Source organism: Rhinopithecus bieti, unplaced genomic scaffold (genome assembly GCF_001698545.2).
Source record: "Rhinopithecus bieti isolate Rb0 unplaced genomic scaffold, ASM169854v2 scaffold_21703, whole genome shotgun sequence".
Lineage (NCBI taxonomy): Eukaryota > Metazoa > Chordata > Mammalia > Primates > Cercopithecidae > Rhinopithecus > Rhinopithecus bieti.
Window position 1 is genome coordinate 3983458 of NW_016812332.1, and position 26081 is coordinate 4009538.

Consider the following 26081-nt stretch of genomic DNA (forward strand, 5'->3'; position numbering starts at 1 on the left):
GATCTTTTAAAAAAGCTGGCAGGTACAAAAAATGTAATTAAACTTATAAGTATATGAATATTTAACAAATTTTACACTCATTACAAATTTAATTATTTTTAAATAATTATTTAAACACTTGGGCAGATTTTGTTTGTTAGAATTATAAACTTGTCGGGTCTGGCATATGAAGTACAGTACCTAAAAAAAAAACACTTAATATTCTGAATTTATTAATAAAATTTAAAATGTTTATGGGAATTCAACACACCAAGTTTTCCAATTAAGGTTGTTAAAGGGGACTGATTAGGAAAATTTAGACTGTTCAATATGAGTTAATCCATCAAAATAAAGATGCTTTTACTTTACCAGATTTAGAAACAATGTAACACAATTCATATTCAATTTAAAGGCTTCAGGAAAACTAGGTTTTAAAATATGTAACTTAAATAACTTGCTAATTCATTTAAAATGCAACTGTAAATCGATTTCTGTGAATAATAACCATTGTCAAAAATCTCTCACACGAACAACTCAGCAAATACTTGTATCCTTTTAGGAATTTCCACAAGAACAGATGCTGTAGAGCTCAATGAAACCAAAAGATTCATTGTCTTCTCTCAGGGAACTTACCATCTGGTTCCAGTGTTTTATAAGCACAGAGAAGTAAGCTAACTTGTTCTTGTTCAAGATCAAAGTACTAGATGATAAATTTGAATTCTGCTACTAAAATATTGTCTTACTTGCCATGAGTGAACCATTCATGCAAGTTGCTGTGGGGGTACAGAAAAGGTCAGAGAATTGGTACTTCCTTGAGTTTAAAAAACAGGTTTATTAAATGTTTAAATGTAATAAAATTCAGTCTGAGCCTTGTTTTCTCTGTGTGCTTTTAAAAAGTTTCTATAGCTGTACTGCTGTAAACGGGCTAGTTTTGAAGTCCACTAAACATATTCACTTTTTTTCTTATAGTATACCATTCATTTTGTTAATGAAGAATTGCAACAATTCTATTTTACATACCACGATATGAAACAAGCTCCTTATTTTGATTACATAACACAAACATATCATCTTCCAAAGTAATAAAATTGAGATATTGGTCAAAAACCTAGAAACAAAAGAAAAGGTTTATAAATCAATCTTACAATATAGCCATATTGAAAGTAAATTTAGTTTGCTCTAACCTACCAATGGTAGAAATGAAAAAAAATCACCATTACATTCAATAACAAAATCGTACTGTGTAACAGCCTAACTGAACAAGAATGAGGAGTAAAGAATAAGTTAAGGCAATAAAAACAAGCCTTTGGGCAATAAATATGAAGGAGGAGAGTAACATTTTGAGAAAACAAAATTTAAGCAGATACAAGAACTTAAATTGTGGTTGTGATGGGAATGGATATCAATTTTGAAGAAAACAATTTTAACAATCATTTTCATCACATTTTCCTAAGAAAGTCACAGTAATTGTTTTACACCAACTTTTATAAAAAAGCGGGAAAAAGTTATGCCAGTTCTTTGGAAGTGCAGAGTAGAAGTAAAATTAAGAGAACTATTTGAAATACACTGAATTTAGTTAACCAAATTAAGGCTGAGTGAGGCGGCTTGGACCTGCAATCCCAGAGCTTTGGAAGGCTGAGGTGGGAGAACTGTTTGAGGCCAGAAGTTTGAGACCTACGCAACATAAAAAAAAAAAAAAAAAAAAAAAAAAAAAAGCTGGCGTGGGGTGGTTCCCGAGCCCAGGGAGGTGAAAGTTGCAGCAAGTCAGAGATTGCACCACTGCATTCCAGCTGGCGAGTAGCACACTGTCTCAAAACAAAACAGAAGAAAACAAAAGTTCGTTCCCATTATTTTATGTGAAGTTAATAAATTTTGAGCACAAAGATTAAAGGCATAAGCCTCAAAAACCAATCAGAAATATTATTAATAAATTTTGAGCACAAAGATTAAAGGCAAAAGCCTCAAAAAATAATCAGAAATATTGGTGGTCTATTTAAATCTAAGAATGAAAATCTATCAGTAGAAAAGAATAGAAAGTATATGCATGCATGTTTAGCCTTTTACTTGCACTAGGTAGTTGTCTGGAACTTTAATGCACATCTTGTCCAAATTCAAGAAACACAGAGCATAACAGGATTATAACCTGAAATATATTTTACAAATTGATTTATAACTGAAGCTGAACGTGACTAAAATGTCACTATGATGCAGAATTGCTGGCCTGGCATGGATTCTTTTTCTCTTAATATGCAAAAGAGGCACTTTGGATCTCAATATGTAACACGGGCACTTTGAATCCTCTTTCCTAAGTAAAAAAAGATCTGAAAATAGTATGATGATTATAATGATTACAGATAAAACAATGTCAACATACTTTCAATACAGTTTATGACAATACAACTGTCAAATGATTTCTGAGTTGACCTAAAAAGATGATACAAATGACAGACTAAAGCAAAACTCACTCTGCTTTTTATTTCTGTCTTTCGAATTCATTAAATAATAGGTTCCTTTAGTTTGGCTTATTTTGCCTAGTTCAACTTGAAGATAATTTATATTATTAGAACTCTTTCTAAATGTATTGAGCCTAAACATTTCTGTCGTTCTGGTCATCTGTCAAATAGATACCTATGCCAACTACAGGTTTCAGAACAGTGTTAAATTTTACATTGACAAAATGTCATCAACCAACCAAACTCTCTTACCTTGGCTACTTGTGTTACTGCACTAGCTGCTAATGCTGCATTTGCAATATCTTCCAGTTTACTTCTTGAAATAGCAGATATAAAATTTAAATAATATGATTCATATAGTTGATTTCGAAGATCCTATCAATACAATGAAAACTTCATTCTTACATGATAAAGAGGACCATGAATACATGTTTCAAATACCATAAGAGCAAAGTTATATTTAAAAGACAGGATATTTAAATGACAATCCAAAAAAGTATCCCAAGAGAAAAAAGCTTTGAAGTAGTACTGGTTATCTGGTTATCAGATGTAACTAAAATGTATCTTAATAAAGTAATAAAATTATATTATCAACAAAATCTCATTAATTACAATACAGTACAAACTGCTTTCATACAGCCTATCTGCATTCTTCTTAAAATATCCAAATATGGCTCAATAATATAGCAAAACGCTTGTTATATTTGGCAGACACAATCTTCAACTGTTTTGGATATGTGATGACACAACAAATCCTTCATCGCACACAGACAAGTTATAATTCCAATTACCAATTCTAGAAGTATTTCTTCTCAGTTGCTCAAAAGTAGTGCAATTTAAGTTATGCAAATTCTTAAGTCAAATTTACTTATCTTCTTATACTTTTAGCAAATAGATATCGAAATAACTGTATTTCCTCAAATGTAAGATGTCACTGACTGTAACAGGAACCATCACTTTATGTAACACTAAGAGTTAATGATGCCAATAAAATTTTGTGACATGATCAATTTTAAGAAGCACCTGATTTCAGTGATGTGAAAATGTGAAAAATTGAGGGGTTGGAGCCTTTGTGAGGAAGATGATCAGGGTAGAGGTTCAATCAAGGTCAAGAGATTATTTATGTATGAGGACTGAGAAATAAGTAATATGTTCATAATACTGGGAACCATGTTTCTTCATTCTGAGAAAGGAGTTACAAATATGTAAAGAGAAAAAGGAAATGCTAGGGTGAATCCTGTGTTGCTAAGCTGAAACACCTTGGAGCTTATCTATTAATCTGGATAGGTGAGGAGAAGAGAGGGAGAATTGTAGAAATAAATATAGATATACAAGTGTATGTATAAATACATAATTTCCTAACTTTTTTCATTAAGAGGACCTAAGAACAGTGACACTCTAGTCACAATGAGTACACCTAATGCCTAGATCCTGATTCCTAAATACCATTCTTTACAGAAAGCAACCAGAGCTCCTGAGAAAAATGTCTGAATCCTGGGCTGAGACAGAGAAAGTAAAATCCTAGGCTATATTGGAACATATTATTGTGCCAGAAGGTAAGGAAGTGGTCAAAGAATGATGCATACATTTCAAAAGGACACATAAGTTCAGCAAGGTTGCAGGATACAAGATAAATATATAAAAATCAATTGAATTTTTATACAATTGCAATGAACAATCCTAAAATGGAGTAAGAATTCCATTCATAATAAGCATTAAACACATGAAAGAAAAAATTTAACAAAAGCACAAAACTTATGACGAGCTAATCTTAATTTGGAAATTCAAGAAAAGCTAAAACAATCTGAAAAAAAGAACAAAGTTGGAGGACACAATTATTCAATTTCAAAACTTGCTATCAAGCGAAAGATGTCAACACTGCGTGGTACAGGCATAAGGATGGACATAGATATCAATGCAATAGAAGGTACAGGCATAAGGATGGACATAGATATCAATGCAATAGAACCGAGAGTCCAGAAATAAAACAATGTATCTATGGTCAGCTGATTTTTGACAAGGTTGCCAAGATCATCCACTAGGGAAAGAATACTCTCTTTAATAAATTATACTGGGACTACTGGATAGCCACATGCAAAAGAATAAAGTTGGACACCTACATCCCACCATATATAAAAATAATGCAAAGTGGAATCAAGACCTATATGTAAAAGCTGAAACTATAAAATTCTTAGAAGAAAACACAAGAATCTGGAATGGTTTCCTAAACATGACACCAAAAGCATAAGCAACTCAAGAAAAAAAAAAAAAAAACGATAAACTGGGCTTCATCAAAATTAAAAATGTTTATGCTTCAAAGGAAATTATCAAGAGAATGAAAAGATAATCCATAGACTGGGAGAAAATATTTATAGATCATAAACTTGTGAATGTCTAGTATCCAAAATATAAAAGAATTCTATCAACTCAACAATAAAAAGACAACCCAATTAAAAACTGGGTGAATGATCTGAATAGATATTTCTCGAAAGACATACAAATGGCCAATAAGCATGTTAAAAGATGCTTAATATCAATTATAGAAATGCAAATCAAAAGTATAATGAGATGCCACTCAAAACTATTAGGATGGCTACAATAAAAATATCGGATAGTGGCCGGGCGCGGTGGCTCAAGCCTGTAATCCCAGCACTTTGGGAGGCCGAGACGGGTGGATCACGAGGTCAGGAGATCGAGACCATCCTGGCTAACACGGTGAAACCCCGTCTCTACTAAAAAAAAATACAAAAAACTAGCCGGGCGAGGTGGCGGGCGCCTGTAGTCCCAGCTACTCCGGAGGCTGAGGCGGGAGAATGGCCTAAACCCGGGAGGCGGAGCTTGCAGTGAGCTGAGATCCGGCCACTGCACTCCAGCCTGGGCGACAGAGCGAGACTCCGTCTCAAAAAAAAAAAAAAATATCGGATAGTAAGTGTTCAGCAAGGATCTGGAGAAATCAGAACCTTCATACATTACTGGTGGGACTATAAAATGGTGCAAGCACACTTTGGAAAACAGTCTGTTTCTAAAAAGGTAAACAGAGTTATCATTTGACCATGCAATTCTATTCCTATGTGTTTATGGCCACAAGAGAATTGAAAACATGTCCACAGAGAAACCTGTACATGAATATTTATGGCAACATTATTATTAATAGCCATAAGGTAGAAACAATCCAAATGTTCATCAAGTGGTAAATGGATGAACAAAATTTGGTACATCCACACAATGGAATATACTCAGCCACAAAAAGGAATAAGGTACCAATTCATGCTACAATATGGATGCACCTTGGAAACGTGCTAAGAGAAATCAGCCATGTACAAAAGACCACATAATGAAATCCACATATGGATTTCATTCATATGTAATGGTCAGAGTAGGCAAATATACAGAAACATAAGGTAGCTTAGGGATGGAAGGGGATGGGGGAGGGTTGAGGATGTGATAAATGGTACCAGGTTTCTTTTTGAGGTAATGACAATGTTCTAAATTGACTGTGGTGATGGTTGCAAAACTCTGTGACTATATTAAAAACCAATGAACCATACACTTGTGCTCCTTAAATGGGTGAATTGCATGGTATGTGAATTATAATTTCAATCAAGGTGTTATTAAAAAAATGGAAGAAGAGAAGTGGTACCTCTCTCATGAATAGCATACTTGAGTTTACGCAGGGTAAAAGAGAAAGCTGGGCATCATAAAGCTACACAGGACACAAAATTTGCAAACTTCACTAACAATTTAAACAGCAATTTGATTCAACAGTCAATAACAAAGATGCTGTGACCTGTGGAAGACACTGTTAATTACCTATCCAATATCTATTTGTCTCCTTTTCCTTGCTAAAAGAATCTTGCTAGATTTTCTTTGGGATGACAATATACTCATGTAAATATGGACTTTTGCAGCCACCCTTGTAACTGATTCTACCCAGTGAGAAATAAATAAAGGTCTTCTGGGAGTTTCTGGAAAGGCTTAGCTTTCCTGATCAAAATCAACAGTCAGGGTTGGCACAGTCCATTTCCCTCTTCTTCTTGATGTGAACATAGATTTGATGCCTACAGCAGCAGCAACAAGCAAGACAAGGAAAACCAACAAACTAAAGATGAATAATCAGTGATAGAAGGAGCCTGGGTCTTTGATTACCTTATAGTGCTTCTGCACCAGCGTAGACTTCCTAATCTCACCCTTATTTTAGAAAAGGAAAATGCTTTATAAGTTAGAAAGGCAATATACCTAGGCTTTCTGTTTGTTAAAGCCAGACTCAGACTTGACCAGTACAGTGGTTCCCCTTATTTGCAGGGGTTATTTTCCAAGACTCCAGTGGATGCCTGAAACCAGATAGTACTGAATTGTATGTTTTTTCCTATATATACATATTTATGACAAAATTTAATTTATACTTTATAAATTGGGCACAGTAACAGATTAGCAACAATAGCTAGAAATAAAATAGAGCAATTATAAAATATATTCTGCAATGAAAGTTATATGAATGTAGTCTCTCTCAAAATACTGTAATATGTTCACTACTGTAATATATTCAGTACCTGGTTAACCGTGGATAACTGAAACTGTGGAAAGTGAAACTGTGGATATGGGAGGACTACTGTATAATACTTCTTCAACCAAAAGTTTTAAGTCTTTCAGGCTCTTTGGAATTCAAAGATAGTCTCAAAAATCAGGGTGAGAAAGTAGGCATAGGAATTTCTGATTTGTCACCCTGGACATCTAGGAATTTTTCTTGAAAAAAAAAAATCTGTTTCCAAATTCAGGAGTCCAGAAAATAAGAACCCGTATTACCTGACACATTCTGTCAATATTTTCTTCAGTTGGCATTACAAAGTATACTGCAGGAACATCTGGAATAGGATCTCGATCAGAGTGCAAAAGCCTAGAAGACATAAGGAGCTAAAACTTATTTTTTTCTTAGTCACTTATCTAAAAAGATAGTTTAAAACAATATTCTTCAAAATGGGAGTTCATTAGCTCAAGGACAGTAACCAGCACTCTAAAAGCTCTTGTTGCAATTAATCAGTGAGTTAACTTAGCTTTCTCCCATGTCAGTGTTGATATTATTTATTAGTATTGATAAGACCCTAACTTCTTGTTAGTCCTCATTTGTCCTATTCTGCTCACACTTTTAGTACTGCCAGTGGTCAGACATTCTTTTCTACCAACATTCTCCTTGAATGAGAACTAAAACATAGTCAAAACCAATCTTATTCCCACTTTTCATAGAAATATGGTGGTGGTCAGAGGGGAATGGTGAGTGTGAGGAAAGTGTGGCTCTCTGAGGGGAAAATCAGAAAGCTAGGGGATGCAATGAAAAAATTTTTAGAAGCAATTCTTTAGAAGCTACAAAAAAATTTAACCAAACATGAAATCAAATATATTTTTTAAATGAAAGGTATATAAATGTCTCCTTAAAACTTAAAGACAATCTATTTTTGCCTATTTATTGTTTCATAAGAGAATGTAAGCATCTTACAGATTGAGTCATTTTACAGTTTTCTCCTTTTACAATTTAGAAACAATTTCCATGCAAGTATCCCAACATCAAACCATGCTTATATGAGGAATATTCACCTCTCTCTAGTCATCCTTCTATAATCAAGGAGAGGAAAGAAGCACATGCTGCCAGTTGGTCTGTGTTTAATAACTGTTGCCATTGATATCAAGAAGGATAATGTGATGGTTGCCATAGGTTGTTGTCTCTTTTTTTACACTGCTTGTCCAACTGCCTAATGGGCTACAACCACCATTTCATATTCTGGAAACGTGTAATTACTGTTTCCTACAAATCAGCCTAAACCAGTTTGCAGAGTATAAAGTAACTGATACAGTATTCTCCAGCAAATAGAGGAGAATGGTTGGAGGCAAAGTACAAAACAGTTCACCATGGTAGCTGTGTAGTATTTCCATGCTCTGGTAGCAAGTAGCAAGTTAGGCAGAGATTACCAGACTCTCAAACTGGTAGACTATACTATTACCCCTGAATGAAGTACTGAGTAAGGCCTCACTTCTGTTAGTTACTGTTACTAAGCCATTACAGTTCAGTAGATAAACAGCACAGAATTAGTGGTCAAGCAATGTGGCCATGGCTCTGTTATTAAGTGGTTGTACAAATGTGAGACAATCACTTAAGCCTTCTAAACTTTAGTCTTTCCATTAGTAAATAAAGGAGTTAAACACTTAGTACAGAGACAATGGCACTCAATGTTTATTAATAAACCACAATTTCCAAGGATAGCATCACGTTAAACTTTACTTCAGTCCATAAGAATTAACACGCTATCAAAGCAAGTATGCTTATTTCAGTCTGACATAAAAATGAAAGGAAAACTCATCAAATACCGTATTTCATGAAACCCAAGGTGGTAACAATTTTAAAACATAAATTTTAAAATATATTTTATATACTACTGAGAAATAAAAATGCTGCCAGTTATGACATATCATCAGTGATAAGATAGATCCTAATTTCAGAAATATAAAAAACGACATTTGGAATTGACAAAATATAATAGTCTATTAATTTTAACAAATGCTGATTATACAACTGAAGAATTTGAGCTGATCAAACCAGATTCTGGTAAGTTACTTACCAAAAATCTAAAACCATATTCCCAATAATACATTTCAATTCAATATATAATATCATAAAAATTGGTTATAACATCATAAATAGAACAAAATGCAAATAGCTTAGAACACCATAAAATTGGACTCTTGTAGTATACAAAAGTATTACTATCTATCCATGAACACAGTCCTTCTCCAAATTTTTTTTTTTTTTTTTTTTTTTTTTTTTTTTTTAACAGAATCTTGCTCAGCTGCCCAGGTCAGAGTGTTGTGTCACGATCTCGGTTCACTACAACCTCTGCCTCCTGGGTTCAAGCAATTGTCCTTCCTCAGCCTCCCAAGTAGCTAGGATTACAGGCGGGTACGCTACCATGTCCGGCTAATTTTTATATTTTTAGTAGAGACAGGGTTTCACCATGTTGGCCAGGCTGGTCTCAAACTCCTGGGCTCAAGTGATCTGCCCACCCCGGCCTCCAGAAGTGCTGGGATTACTGGCATGAGCCACTGAGCCTAGCCCTTCTCCAAATGTTCTACTAGGCAAGTCCATGAAGTACTGCAATTTGTTTTATTTTTATTAAACATATCAGAAGCAATATAATCACACACACTTAACAGTTAAGACAACACAGATAGCCTCCTATGGTGATTAACAGTCATTACTTCATAGTCACTTAAATTTTTCATATTCATGATTAATTAGATATTCCTTTTTTAAAAAAAAGTATAGAGAGTCCTTGACTTACAATGGTTCAACTTAGGATTTTCTGACTTTATGATGGTGCATATTCAGTAGAAATCATACTTTAAGTACCTATAAAAACATTCTGTTTTCAACTTTCAGCACTGTAGTCAATAAACTACATGAGATATTCTAGTTTATTTTATTTTTTTATTTAATTAATTAATTTTTTTTTTTTTTTGAGACAGAGTCTTGCTCTGTTGCCCAGGCTAGAGTGCAGTGGCAGTCTCAGCTCACTGCAACCTCAGCCTCCCGGGTTCAAGTGATTCTCCTGCCTCAGCCTCCTGAGTAGTTGGGATTACAGGTGCCTGCCACCATGCCTGGCTAAGTTTTTGTATTTTTTTTTTTTTTAGTAAAGATGGCGTTTCACCACATGGCCAGGCTGGTCTTGAACTCCTGACCTTGTGATTCGCCCACCTTGGCCTCCCAAAGCACTGGGATTACAGGCGTGAGCCACAATGCTCGGCCTCGACAGTTTATTATAAAGGAGGCTATGTGTTGGATCTGACTTTGCCCAGCTGTAGGCTAATGTAAGTGTTCTGAGCATGCTGAAGGTAGGAGAGGCTAAGCTATGATGTTTGTGTTAAGTTAGGTGTATTGAACGCATTTTTTTGACTTACAAAATTTTCAACTTAAGATGGGTTTATAAGTATGTAACCCCATTGTAGGTCAAGGAGAATCTGTGTATTTAAATTAAAGGAACAAATCACTTTTAGAGCTGGAAGAGACCTTAAGATTACTAGTTCTTTTCCTTTACATAGAGGGTAAACCAAGTCTGTAGGAAAAGACACAAGGGAGAAAATTTAAATTCTGAAATTATAAAGCCTCAGACCGAAGATTTTTTTAAATCCCAGAAATAAGGGGTTGAATAAAAGATGATATGGGGAAAAAATGTTCAACACTACATAAATACTGTAACCTAACACTATTTTTCTCTATAAATGTTCTTTAATAATTCGATTTCAGGGTGGCCAAAGAAATTTTTAATAATGTATTTGAAAATGAATGCCACTATTAGAAATATGTAAAAACTCACAGATGCAGAGTGATTCCCATGTCTCTTAGCTCCTTCACAGATAGCAGAGGAGAGATTATATCTTGGCCAAATCTGTCATAAATGAGTACCTATTAAAAAAACCATGTGTCATCACTAGCATTGAACAACCAATAGTGAACCTATATTAAGACAATGTTGAAGCAAATTTTAACAAATCATACATACTGAATTATTATCCTTTCCTCAATTTAATATTTTCCATCATTATTTACCCAAACGTCCATCCAGAGATTCCAGGGATTAATACATTCTTAAAGCATTACTACTCAGGCTAAAAAAATAAACAGTTATATCAATTTCTTCTTACAAAATTCTTTTTTCTAGGTTTTAAAAAAATAGAGACTATAAAATCCTTAAGCTATAATAAACAACTTTGAACTTAAAGCCAATTCACGTTTATACCCTTATTTTTTTTCTAGTTCATATATATCTTTTCTAAAACAGATATGTAAAATTAGCCACTTTGAAAACTAATATATAACGAGTTCCAGGACTACAATAAAAAAATTTAGTATTTTAAGCATCTCAGGTTAAAAAGATAGTCATCAAAAAAAATTAAGTCCCTGGCTGTGGCACAGTGGCTCATGCCTGTAATCTCAGCACTTTGGGAGGCCGAGGTAGGCGGATCATGAGGTGAAGAGATGGAGACCATCCTGGCCAACATGGCGAAACCCTTTCCCTACTAAAAATACAAAACTTAGCTGGGCGTGGTGGCACGCACCTGTAATCCCAGCTACTCAGGAGGCTGAGGAAGCAGAATTGCTTGAACCTGGGAGGCGGAGGTTGCAGTGAGCCGAGATTGCGCCACTGCACTCCAGCCTGGCGACAGAGCGACACTCCATCTCAAAAATAAATAAATAAATAAATAATTAAGTCTCTAAAACACTTCCTCACATTCTCAAAGTATTAAAACAGATAGTTTTGAGGAGTGGTAAGATCTCCAACAAGGCTTTTTAACTCAAAATTAGCTTCACGGTTAAGGCAAATAAAAGAGATCCTCAACTGGTAATCGTTCTCCACAACTACCTCAATAATTATTTATGGAGTAAGAAATTGCTAATGAGAGAATGAAACATGTTGTTATGAAAACATGTTTTCTTGAATGCCAGAATTTCCTTTAGAGAGACTAAAAATCTTTCTGCTCTGGTTATAAAAGGTTCATGTTGCATCTTTCAAAAATCTTCCCTCTTTTAATCTCAATACATGTGTATTATTAATTTTAATGATATAAAAAGTGATGGGTAGGAAAAGTATCTGACAAAAATTTGTACCCAAGAAATTCTCAAACTATTTCAACCAAAAGCTCAATATTGGTCTTAGAAACAAACAAGTATAGTTTATGCAAGAGGCAATAGGAAGATGCCCACAAAGGAACAAGAAGGAGAAAATTAGGGAATACTCTGGAGCTTAAGCTATGAAATCAATAGACAACTTTAACAACTTTTAGAGTTAACCCAAAGGACTTATAAAGACTCAAAAGAGTTTTCAAAACACCCTAAATTCTAAATATGTTGATTCGTTCTTAATTTTTAGCAAGAGAGAAATATAAAGAGACTGTTAACCAGTAAGTTTAAACCCAATCAACTGTATTATAACATCTGAAGAAAGAGAGTCTGCATGAAGTTTAAAATGAAGAAGCCTAAAGAATGGGAATTTTTAAAGGCTCTCCATTATTTCTCAAAGGAAAAGTTTGTAGATTGCTTTCTGATTCAATTAACAGTTTCATATCTCATAAATTAATAAACTGGTATTACAGTTTACAGATCATTTTCTCATGAGTTTGTTAAAATAATCCAGGCCCTCTGAATGTGACTAACCCCAGGCAAACTTATAAAATCCGAAGTCTGGACTTGAAAAGCTAAGGAACAAAATATCAACCAGGGTAAAGACCTATCAGTGACATCCTACCAAAGAGATCAACTGGACTCCCCAGATGAAAATTACTATTTTAACACCTGTCTCACTCCATAGAAGGTCTGTCAAAAAGATTCATATTAAGAGATCATTTTAAATAAGGATAAAACATTCATGATAACTAATATGTGTTACTTCTTCCATATTATAATAAATTCCCTCCAATTACCACCAATAAGGGCTGAGAAAAACAGAAATCAGTTCCCATCAAGACAAACTCTTACCTTCCATACTGGTTCTCCTGTGCTGTTTTTAATATGAGGCACATTGAAATTCAACATACGCTTCAAAGCCACTGAAAATAAAAAGTTTTATCAAATATTGTCATTGTTTTTTAGGATTTTATTTTTCCTCCATCATTTATTATTTACTACCCCAAAACAAAATATACTAATCAAATCTAGTAAAACTGATTAACCAAATGACTATATGTGTAGAACTAGGCGTCAGATCTTGTAAGACTATTCCATTGACAGCTAATTGGCATTTCGGGAGATTTCCCAAAATACAATAAGCATCTGTCCCCAGATGAAATCGTGGGAAATGTTCAGAAAGAACTTGCAATGGCCTCAATACACTGATGCTGTTACCTGTGTATTGTCTGGCTGAAAGCATAGATTAAGATAAGTCCTTTTTTTTTTTTAAGTCTGAGTGGTCTAGTGAGAAGGATCAGTCCTTCTCTCTTTCCTTTTTTTCTTCTGAGACAGAGTTTCGCTCCTGTCGCTCAGGCTGGATTGCAATGGCGCAATCTCGGCTCACTGCAACCTCTGCCTCCCGGGTTCAAGCAGTTCTCCTGCTTCAGCCTCCTGAGCAGCTGGGATTACAGGCATGCGCTGCCAGGCCCAGCTAATTTTGTATTTTTGGTAGAGATGACGTTTCTCCATGTTGGTCAGGCTGGTCTAGAACTCCCGACCTCAGGTGATCTGCCCGCCTCCTGCCCGCCTCGGCCTCCCAAAGTGCTGGGATTACAGGCGTGAGCCACCGTGCCCGGCCTGGATCAGTCTCTCTAAAAACAAAATTATCCATGGCATATTCAATTGGTTCATATACAAAACCTTCATACAGCAGATCTGTCTACAGTTATGTAAGAGTATATTTTACAACCAATTTATCCTGTCAGATTCACTAAAAAGTTGCTTAAAATTCTATGTCCCTTGGGAAAACAGACTTTCCCATATAGTAGGTAACTGATAATTCCAGCTGGGCAAATATACATCAAAAATCACAGTTATGTCTGTTACAGTATTTTGTGCTATTTATCACTCATCTGTAACAATGTTACAGCAAATGAAAATCCCTTAATATACTTCTTTGTGAAACTGAGATGGCCAAATATTCAAGAGAGTATACTAGTTATAATACCTTGATTTAATTTTTATAAAACTGACAACCTTAAAATCCACTTGGTTGATTGTTAAAAACATTTCCATCAGGCTTTAAGTAATACAGAATAACCTATACTCCAAAGTCCTACGAGAGAACTATATAATAATACTAAAATCACCTAAATATCAACTTACAGCATATTCATTCACTCACAAGAAAAACTTCTATTAAATGCTTGTTTGCTGAGGTAGGTATAATGCTGTTAAAACTGCTATCACTGAAGAGACTGGACTTCAGTGATACATTTGCATACTTATGTGTGTGTACATACTGCTGTGCTGAACCCTTATTGCCTCCAATGGGGATGATACCATGTTTGAGAGGCCTAAGAAGAGACCTGGAGCCAGGAAATGAGACATGGGGTTTTACTGGGGGCAACACACAGAGGGGAGTCCAATGACAGTGGGCTGGATAGGAGAACTGTATACTCAGTGGTGATGTGCTGGGCAGAAGAACCATAACCGCACACAAAAAGTGGTTTATATAGCAAAAATGTGGTTTATACAGCATTTTCACTTAACATTTCCCTAACAACTTCCACCTGGCAACCTTCATTCAACCCAAAACTCGGGGCCTTGATCCACTGCATGGCCTATGTTTCACCGGATGGGCTGGGGGCTCAGATGTTTCTCATAGACAAGCAATGAATCTCCAGGTGGGCCATTTTCTGATTTCCTAGCTTGGAACACATATCCAGGTGTGTCTGCAACACAGGGTCATTCTCAGGGCATGCTTAAGTTATTGCTATCAGGTGTATTTACTATACACTTACAGACATAATTTTTGGTAAAATGTTATTACCTCATGTCCGGCCAATAATACACATTACCAATAATTAATACCTACTTCAGAGGCCCACAGGTGTTATATTAAATAAAATGTATTTTATTTAATGTATTATAATAATATATTAAACATATTTAATACAATGTAAACAAAAAAACAGCTTAACACTTAAAACTGAAATAACACAGTAGGCATGGAAGAGGTTCCAGGATTAACTCTCCCACTGCGCATTTGCAGAGCTCTTCCTCCACCTCCAGGCAATAAAGACACCATCACCCTGGCACTCACGCCCACGAGGGAGGAAACCCTGTTTCTTGGAACAGCTGTTCATACTCTTGAAGCCTAGTAACTTGGAAGAACGAAAGCCTGGGCTGCCATGCAAGCATCAGGTGTTTAGTATGCTGCAGTTAGGCCTTAGCTAACTGAAAGAGGCCAGTAGCAGCAAATAAGATAATCCTACACTTGCCTTCTCAGCCCAATCTGAGATTTTCTCCAACTTTGAGCCTTGGTTAACTTATTAAAACGTATTTGGATACAGTGGATTTGTTAATGGAGTACACGGCCTGTGTTCAGAGTTTACAAGAACGTAATTTTACTTTTATCAGAGTTTACCCAAGGCTTAAACCACGACTTTTAACTGAAATGACAAACCATTTTCCTTACTGGCTCTAAATATACTACATGTTGAGCATCCCAACTCTTAATATCTGAAACCTGAAATGCTCCAAAATCAAAATGTTTTAAGCTGGTGCTCAGATTTTCAAATTTGGGATGCTCAACCAGCAATATTGCAAATATTCCAAAATCCAAAACACTCCTGGTCCCGAGCATTTTGGATAAGGGATATTCAACCTGTATCCATATTCCTAGGCTTGGTTAATGTCGTTTCACATTTACCTGGAATGTTTTCTTCACACACGCACTGAACAAATACTGTCAACTATACTTTCATTCATTCAACATGTTTAATGAGTGCTCACCACAGGCACTGTAGTCATTGGGGACCTAGCAACTGAAGAAAACAGTGAATAAAATCGCCTGTCCTCAAGTAGCTTTCATTCTAATTGGGGGATAGGGAAAATAAAAAAAAAAAAAATAAGTAAAACACATGGAATGTAGATCATGGTAAGTGCTATGAAGAAAGGTAAGATTGGGAAAGGGGAAGATGGAGTTGGGGTGTAATTTTAAACAGAGTAATTGGGGAAGGCCTCCTGAGAAGGTAACATTTGAGTAAAGACCTAAAGGAAGTGAGGGAGTGAGCCATGGAGATTCTCTCTGAAACAGTATTCCACAAAGAAGAAACAAATACAAAGGCTCGAAGGTGGGAGCATTCCTGGTGGGTTAAAGGAGAGGGAAGAGAAATAGGGAGTGAGGTCCAAAAGCTACATGGGAACCAGATCGTGTAAGTAAGGCCTTGTAGAACACTGTAAGATCACTTTGGCTTTTATCATGGTTGAAATGGGAAGAAGCTGGAAGATTCTGAGCAAACACATGGCATGATCAGTTTGGGTACTGTGTGAAAAATAATGAAGGAGAACAGGATTGCAAAAGCAAGGAGACCAAATAGGTTACTGCAGAAATTCATGGTGGATAGGATCTGGAAATAGCAAAGACAACAGTCAGATCCTGGATGTATTTTCAGAGTAGAACTGACAAGATTTACTGAAAGATCTTACACGAGACATGAAAGAGACAAGTCAAGAAAACTTCAAGGTTTTTAACCTGCAACTAAAAGGATGGAACTGCCATTAACTGATATGGAGCAGACTGAGTTCAGATGGGAGGGCCAGACTAGGGATATAAACCTGGGAATCATCAACATAGAGATAATACTGAAAGCTAAGTTGCTAGATGCTAACACTACTGGGACCCTGCAACGTTGAGAAGCAGGGAAGATGTGCAAGAACCTGTAACGAAGACGCATTCAATGAAGAACAACAGTAACACAAAGCAGGAGGCAACTGATTCTACCTGTTGAACTGAAGGTATGGATAGAGAGGACAGTAAACCTGGAAGAAAGGAGATAGCTTGTGAGCTTGTGGGATGACATTCAAATGATCAATAAAGATTTTTCAGGCAGGCAAAGCAAAAAACAGCCATGTTAGTTTACCTCTATCTTACTTTCTTCACCTGTAAAATGGAGATAATAATACATAATCACCTAAAGCAATGCCTAACCATAGTAAATGCTCAATAAATGCCAACAATTATCTCATCCACCCAAATATTCTAGTATCTAGAAATTTGAGGATTGTATCTAGTATCTAGAATATTTGAGGATTGTGAGTTATTTCCCAAAACATTCTCAATAGGCATGAGGGAAATAGCTAATTCTGTATTACAATATATACACAAGGATTTACCTTCCTCTGAAAATGAGGCAGAATTCAATGACAGTAAAAATTTGATAAAAAATAGATCTAGCACAATCTATCTAGTAATTCTGTAAAATTTCAACTATGTTTATTTCTGCAGAAATACAAATGATTAGATTTTAATGATCTACAAAATTTCTGCATACAAGTTTACTGCCCTGCAAATTTATTTTTCAAAAAGCTCTCTTGTATTGGTACAGTTTCACTGACACGTTATTTTAATATGTAGTATAGTCATCAGAAACACAGTATTAAAACAAATGGAGCTTCTATTTGCTTAAACAGATACAATGAATGGCAGGTATGCCCCAAATCTTATTTGAACTTCCCTATATTTGATTATGCCTGACTTCACCTGATAGGTTACACTAAACTATTTACTGGGAAAAGCAGAACGCAACTCAGTATCTTTTGTGTGTCATTACTAGATTGAAGTCTAACATTTTTAATTTCTTTAAATGCCAAAGAAAGGAATCAAGTACAGCCCAAATTCCTTCTGTAGGTCATATGAATTATAAATTCATTTTCCTATTCATATTTATATCCAACAGGGCATAATTTCAGCAAACAGAATTCCAAGTATGCACATTCTTGATGCCTTATTTCTATTAGCTCCTCAGAATAAATGGCTTGAAAACTTTTAAAACAACTAGTTAAACCTTTAGTTTGTAGCTAACAGGTATAAACCAAGTTGTCATAAGTTTTCAAATAAGGCAAAACTAATTTCTAAGAGGGAAAAAACCCAAAACTCAAGAATATGTAGCTTCTTACATTTCTCTGCATAAATACAAGCTATAGAAACATGCTCTATTGAAGATAAAATATTATTTTAAAACAATAATCTGTCAAACAATTAAAATGAGAAAGCTATTAATTCAATTCTTCAATGCCTTCCAGTAAGCTGAAGGAGAAAATCTTTATCACCAGGCATTTTTCTGCAGGTACTCCCAAAAGGCTGGTTCGAAGTAGAGAAGTGGCGCAAAGCAGACCGCTGTGAAAATACCTAAATTCTGTAATTGTGGTGGAAGTGCCAGAAAATGGGAGTTCTCTCAAAAATCAAAACCAGAACTGAACCACGCACAAAAACAAACTCGGAGACCTCATAGATGGCAACATAGATAAGAAGCTATCTGCTTCTAGATCTTGTTGTGATGGCCTTCTGAGGCCCACTAGGAAGGAGATCAGAGCAAGGCCGCAGCAATCCGCCCACCGCTAAAGCTCCTTCTCCTGCACCACAGGAGGAACCGAGTCAAGCTAACGGCATCTTCTCCCCAAAAACTCAAAGGGGAGGGGCTCTTGATGTTGTAGGGACTGGATTAAACTCCCGGAGATCGCTCTCTGAGCTGCACGCACCACGACCGAGTGAGGGCGACAAGCAAAGGGGAAGAATGTCGTCGGGGCAGTCATGAAGCTTCAAGGAGAAGAGAATAAGTCAGTACCTGTCTGCCTTTCCCGAATACTTGCTGCTACTGCTGCTGCTGCTGCTGTCGCTGCCGCTGCCGACGCCATCTTGGCTCCCACGAGCCACTGCCCGGCTGGCGAGCTGAGCGAGGGGATGACGTGGCTGCCCTTACCGCCCCGGAAGCAAAGCCCGGAAGGGCGGGGCCAAAGGGCGTGCATGAGGGCCGGACTCCACCTCCTCCAGGAAGACCTCCACTCGGTAGAAGTGGGAGAGCCGGTGCAGGTTAACTCAGTGCCCTGTAATGTTAGCCGAATACTACGAGTTTTTATCCTATCTTATCAAGCCACACTCTCTCAAATGGTAGCAACATTAAATTGAACTCTTAGGGTAGGAGCGTGTAGCCGGGCGCGGTGGCTCACGCCTGTAATCCCAGCTCTCAGGGAGGCAGAGGCGGGAGGATAGCTTGAGCCCAGGAGTTCGAGACCTGCCTGGGTAATACAGCGAGACCCCGTTCTCCACAAAAGGAAAAAAAAAAAAAAAAAAAAAGACAAAGAACCTAATTACTGAACTGTTGGCTTGCTGGCTTACAGAGCACTGACGGGGTGATAATACTCTAGGAGTATAAGGACCACAGGACTGAAGTAAATGAAGTTCCTGAAACACAGGCAACATTTTAACGTTAGCTCTAGTTTCTCAGTGCAGCAGCAGTCTTGCCTTTGCTCCTTTTTCCAGAGAAACAGAAAGCATTGGAGCTTTAATCTGGCATATTTCTCAGTCGCATCTCTTAAAAAAAAAAAAAGTCTAGCTTTATAGTGGCGTTCTGCCGGCATGGACAGGGGATCCAGGGAGGTACAAAATGAGAAATTAGCATCTCCCTTCTTTCCTTGTAGTAATTGCAAAATAACATTGCCGTGGGAAGGAAGTTGCCCAGGCTCAAGTGCGCAATCAGGGCTCACTGCAGCCTCAAATTCCGACTGTCAAACGATCCTCCTCCTTCAGCCTCCTAAGTAGCAAGAGACTACAGCGGCACACCATCAGGACAGGCTGATGTGCTGGGTTTTTTTGTTGTTGTTTTTGAGATAGTATCTCACTCTGCCGCTCAGGCTGGAGTGCAGTGGCAGAGTCTCAGCTCACTGTAGCCTCGACCTCCTGGACTCAAGCAATCCTCCCAAACTATCCTTCCACTTCAGCCAACCCAGTAGTTGGGACTACAGACAGGGGCCACCACGCCCAGCTAAATTTTTTTTTTTTTTTTTTTTTTTTGGTAGAGACGGGGATTCACCATGTTGGCCAGGCTGGTCTTGTGCTGGCTGTTTAATGTACACTTGAAGCCACGTGACCACAAAATTTATGGGATTTCTAACTTAATCCATAGATTTTACTGTATGACAAAAATAGATACACAATGACAGCTCATTTCCCCAGAGTTCATTGATGACATTTCATTATGAAGCTGCACCAAATTCTGAAATGAAATCAGACTCTGCCTCAAAAACTTAACTTTCAAAATTATATGAATGAAGTTAGCCTAACGATTATGTAAGATTGTTTTATAGTGTGAAACATTGGCTTTTTTCATTAATAAAAACTTTATTTTTGTGACATTTAAAATAGGTTAACTTATTTTTAATGCTATACATCCTAGCATTCAACCTACAATCTTTACCTTTTAAGAATTACATAAGCTCTGCTGGGTGCGGTGGCTCACGCCTGTAATCCCAGCACTTTGGGAGGTGGAGGTGGGAAGATCACCTGAGGTCAGGAGTCCGAAACCAGCTTGGTCAACATGGTGAAACCCAGTGGCTACTAAAAATACAAATTAGCTGGGCGTGGTGGTGGGCACCTTTAATCCCAGCTACTGGGGAGGCTGAGGCAGGGAGAACTGCTTGAACCTGGGAGGCGGAGGATGCAGTGAACCGAGATGGCGCCACTGCACTCCAGCCTGGGTGAGTGGGATTCTGTCTCAAAAAAAAAAAAAAAAAAAAAAAAAAAAAAAAAAAATTATGTAATCTTTTTTATAGCTAATTGGCATATTCATTAAGAAATTAACTGGAGGCCGGGCGCGGTGGCTCAAGCCTGTAATCCCAGCACTTTGGGAGGCCGAGACGGGCGGATCACGAGGTCAGGAGATCGAGACCATCCTGGCTAACATGGTGAAACCCCGTCTCTACTAAAAAAATACAAAAAAAAATTAGCCGGGCGTGGTGGCGGGCGCCTGTAATCCCAGCTACTCGGGAGGCTGAGGCAGAGGCGGAGCTTGCAGTGAGCAGAGATCCGGCCACTGCACTCCAGCCTGGGCGAAAGAGCGAGACTCCGTCTCAAAAAAAAAAAAAAAAAAAAAAAGAAATTAACTGTAATGCGTGTGTTTCTTCAGTACTATTACTAATATTTTGAAGGAATCTTTAATGATCTGGGTGTGTTCCAACTAAACAAACTATTTCTGCCCTATGGGAAAGTTCTACTGCATTCTACAGTCTCTATGAAATAAAATATCTGAGAGCCCAATTTTGCTCATTTGGGTCCTTCCACTTTCAAATGCAAATCCATCATCGAGCCACTTCAGTTCCATCACGGATTCCCTCCCAAGACTATGAGTCGTGTTAAAATCACTAAGACAAATTAAAAACTGATGTACACTGCATACATATGAAATGATAAAAACTCCTGACCGAGTGCACAGAGTGTGGGCAATACATTTATAGAAAAATACACCCCACAGAAGAACAGCAACCATAGACAAACAGCCCTTGTAAGGCTGAGACTGAATAAGGTATTTGTTTTATTAGAATCAGAAAGACTGAAAATAATCTATGGCTACAGATTGTTCATTAACCTAATTTACTATAGCCATTTATCTGAATCCAGATTTTTGGCTTAAATAATTTATTCTAGTAAGCTATTTTACGTTAGAGGATACATAGTTTTAACACAGATTCCCTCATTTCTATAGGTTCCTCGGTGTCAGACAGTAACTGCTTGCTTACAGGATCTCCTAAATGTGGAGAGTAAAGGAATCTTGTATCTTTCAGTTTGTCAGAGTCTTAATCTTGTTAAATCCCAATAAATTACTTAGTTTATATAGGCAGTTTATCTTTATTGGCATAAACACATTTATTTATTTATAAAACTTTGTTATAAATGTCACACTTTTTGGTTAATCTGGCAGTCTTTAAAAAGGGTATAAATAGGCTGACATATAAACTATCGCCTAGCATAATACTTGGCATAGTGTAGGTACTGGGATATGTTTAGGAATTAGAAAACATAATGGTCAAAATCAGAACTTGAAAACTGAGTCTCTTCAAGACAACCCAAATTTCCCTAAACCACAGATAATATACATTCAAGTAATTCATCATTAAATGTGTTATGTTTTGTATTGCATTACTTGAAGCATGAAACTTTGTATTGCATTACTTGAACCATAAAAACTAGTTTAATAGCTTATTTTAAAAGTAACAATGCAGTACATGATAATCACTATATAAAAGAATTACATGTTTATAATGTAATGATTTTGTTCTGATCATTTTCTTATAATGACTGAATGCTAAAGGCACAGTCACTGAAAAAACTTACCTAATATACTCCCCTTGACTTAGTATTTAGTACTGAATACAGAAGTTCCAATAGCTTCCATATAATTAGGGGAAAAATTTACAAATGCATAAAATAGAAACTGAGGTGAATTCTCATGCTGGGTAATCAAATAAAGGCTTTTTACTTAACCCAAACAAAAAAAAATCACTTCCTCAAATTATAGAAACTAAATATTACAAAGTAGAAAAGTATAAGTTTCTGGTGAGATATTTTAAAGAATATCTTGAATAGTAGAGAACTGTATAAAAGGTATTAAAATAAAGTTTCCATATTGGAAACTGTTTAAAAACAATGAATATCAAACTAACCAAAACCATTACCAATAGATGCATTATAGATCAATTTATAGTTTTCCTCAACATTGACAGCAAGAGAAAACAGCCTTAAAATATACAATGTTTAGGCAATTGCAATATTTAAGAAATATATACACACATTTATAAAGATTTATAGCATAATTCTTTTTTAAAATCTAAAATAAGAATTATGCACTGGTTATAAAATGAATAAGAAAAGAACAATTATAATACCAACCATTTGACAAAATGACACTGCAGAAAATAAATAACCTACAGGTTTCTGATATTCCTTGACCATACAGATTAATCTAAAAATCCTAATAATGGAACATCCTTCAAACCAGAAAACATTTCGCAAAATAAATATTTATGCTTCAGTTGAAAACATGAATATCCTAAATTATTTACACCATCCTATCACTAAGGCCCTGTCTATATATAAAGTAAGTCAAATGAAGAATTGAAATACTGTTTTTAATTGTAGGTAACCCAAGTACACTGCCTCTCCACTTGCCACCCCCACCCTAACAAAGTATGTGTGTGTGACTTACCAGCTTTAATTTCTACCCTAGGGGAAATTAATTAAAACTACAAACCAGAAAATAGCTTTAACTAGGTTTTTTTGGTTTGTATTGGTTTTAACTGTTATAAAACAAGGTGGATATAGAAACAAAGTATCTTTTATCAACATATTTGGAATAAAAATTGTATGGCGAGTTTGGGGTTTATACTAGCTATTCAAACTCTTTGATAATTGATCTTTCAATTACTATTGATAAGACAAAAGAATTCAACCAAAGACAAAGAAATGCCTTGTTTAATGTTATTAAATATTTCAAGTTAAAGTAAAACTAATTTGCTAGGTATGTTAGTGTATAGATTGAAAAAGACATGAGGGAACAAAGAAAAGTACACTAGAATTATGTTTTAGTTGTCCTTTGGTATTAAGAGATACATTATCTCTTTCAAATCTATTCTGTTACTTTTCTTAAAAAATATCAATAATTTAATGATATTTCTTAAGAAGGGTGAGAATATGACAACAGCTGACACCTGCTTTGTGTATTAAGAAAAATATGGTTAAAACATTTTACTTCCCATAGTGATTTACCTATCATAATGATTTACTTTCATGGAAAACTCAACCATTACATCATTTAAATTTGATAATAGATTAAGGACATCAGACTTTGTTTTCCAATTTTTTCTTTTGTGGGAGTATAAATATGGGGACATGACTATGGGACTATATATTTTCACATTGTTAGCACATTGTTAGTACAGTTACTTTTAGGTATTGTCTTTTAGTAGCATTATTAAAGTTAAAAAATAAAGGAAAAGAAGGAAAGCATTTATAGAAGGATACACAGAAACACAGTACTTATCTCTGAGCGGTGACATTAGAATGGGTTTTTCATTCTATCCTTTTTACTTTATTTATGCACTGCTTATATAACAGATATCATTCAGGAGCAATGAAGATAACTGTATAATGCTATGGTGCCAACTTACCTTAGCATACAACCATCTTGATAATAAATAACAGTCAAATGGTCAAACCTACCAATTCACAGAGATCATTTAAATACCTAAAATGATTATGGATCAGATATATAGAATACCAAACACAGGATACAGAAAACAACAACAACAACAACAATTTCCCATGATTAAAGCCAAGGCTTTAAAGAAGACACACTTTCTTAGGTATTTTCAACTAAATGTTATCCACCTCAAAAGTGTTTAAGCTCATGGAATGTCCATCGATTCCAGAAAATTTGTGCAATTCTGCCTTTTTTTTTTTTTTTTTTTTTTTTTTTTTTTTTGAGATGGAGTCTTGCTATATTGCCCAGGCTGACTGAGCATCTCGATTCTCCCACCTCAGCCTCCCTTATAACTGGGATTACAGGCACATGTGCCCAGCTTAATTCTGCTTTTTATATAATACTTCCAACTAGGCATAATCTAACTGCAGTGTGGGTCATCTTAATATAAATCAGTAATCTAAAAACATTTTAAACAACTAATTCAGTGACATCCTAGAAAAGCATGCATAGTAACACAAATCCCAGAATATAAGCCTCTGATTTATATAACAAAATTTAACCAATTAGCTTTTCTATTTAATGCTTTAAAATAAAATGAGGAATAATTTGAAAATTGAATAAACCTAGAAAAATTGTGGCATTCTATATGTAATCCTAATTTACAAAAAATGTGAGTAAAACAGTTTTTACTTTTATATACCATGCTACCATACCTAAATAAAATCCTTACAACCATTTTAAGAATATTTATATTGAGGTTTATAAAGTATGTATATCAAGAAAATGAGAAACTATCACCTATTTTGACTAGTATGCTTTAACAAAAAAAATTTTTTTTAGCCTAAGTGGCCATAATACTCCTTTATATTAATATCATAAATTTTATTAGGCCAAGAAACTAACTAGTTTGTTCAAAGTGATGATGAAAAGGTTAGTGAAACAAAAGAGAGTAATCAACAGCAGCTTTTAAAGAAAGCTTCTCTTCATTCAAGGAAACATTTTAATGTCCAATGTAATGAGAACTTTCTTCCTTTTCTAGTTTTAGAGTGTTTCTTATGGTGAAGTCCATATTTTCTTGAAACTCTTTATATGTATTGGTGACTGGAATTGCTAAACAGTTATTACACTTGTTTCCAACAGGAAAATCCACATGCAAACACTCAATTGAAGGAGTGGGTTTAAATCCAGCTGGAGGAATGGAACTGCAACCAGTTGCAAAAATAAGAATGTCTTCCATTGTTGTTGTAGATTTACCATCTGAAAAAATTTACCAATAAAAGAGAAAAAGAAACAAAAGTAAATCCATGTTATATATTGCTATCATCATAGATTCTTCTCCAAACAGATTTGGAATACTGAAAGGCATAGACTCCCACATTTGTTTTGGGCAAACTAAATCACAAAGTCAGGTATAGTAACAGGTAAAGAGTACATAAATGAATCTCAAAGTAGAAGGACTAATACAATCATTTAGTACAACTACTTATTGTATATTTGACCGCTTCTAGGTCATCACTATTTGATACAATAGTTCAATAAATACAGACAGGAAAACTAAATGGTAAAAAACCAAAAATCTAGCTAAACAAAGTTTCAACTATAAGTTAAATTCTTCTCCACTCTATTAGGCAGAATGATTTTACACTGTTAATGCTCAATGATAAATATCATTGTTATAGCCCTAACCAGTGGAAGAAGAATAATTTTGTTTAACTTCAAGTTGAAAATGATGAAATAGATTATTAGGATTAAGACTGTTCTATGCTGTGACAATAATATTTTCTGGAAAGAATGCCTTTCATCTCAACTTATCTAGAGAAAAAAATTACAAAATATAAATTTACTCTGTAAACTTTTCTCATCATTTTTAACTTGGTCATATAAACTTGCTTTGAAATAACTTTCTTTTGTAAATACAGAGTTAGCATCTTAATATTAATACCAAAAGGCAAAACATAC

General features: G+C 35.6%; 2 protein-coding genes across 5 annotated transcripts in view; both read right to left on the bottom strand.

Moving 5' to 3' along the window:
* Positions 1 to 19002, bottom strand: part of SCFD1 (sec1 family domain containing 1) — a 107906-nt gene extending 88904 nt beyond the window's left edge. Inside the window, exons 1-6 of one of the 4 annotated variants that reach the window (XM_017895886.1) lie at positions 18714 to 19002; positions 12952 to 13022; positions 10793 to 10881; positions 7236 to 7326; positions 2685 to 2807; positions 1000 to 1087 (exon numbers count right to left, since the gene is read on the bottom strand). In XM_017895886.1, the coding sequence (XP_017751375.1) occupies positions 1000 to 1087; positions 2685 to 2807; positions 7236 to 7326; positions 10793 to 10881; positions 12952 to 13022; positions 18714 to 18894 (643 nt within the window). In that variant the 5' untranslated portion in view covers positions 18895 to 19002. Of the gene's footprint in view, positions 1 to 999; positions 1088 to 2684; positions 2808 to 7235; positions 7344 to 10792; positions 10882 to 12951; positions 13023 to 18713 lie in introns of all 4 variants that reach the window. The other 3 variants (XM_017895888.1, XM_017895887.1, XM_017895889.1) reach the window with 3 other exon arrangements.
* A 2751-nt stretch (positions 19003 to 21753) lies between these two features.
* G2E3 (G2/M-phase specific E3 ubiquitin protein ligase) overlaps positions 21754 to 26081 on the bottom strand; it is a 63510-nt gene continuing 59182 nt past the window's right edge. Inside the window, 1 exon segment of the mRNA XM_017895899.1 lies at positions 21754 to 25379. Within this exon segment, the coding sequence (XP_017751388.1) occupies positions 25123 to 25379 (257 nt within the window). The 3' untranslated portion in view covers positions 21754 to 25122.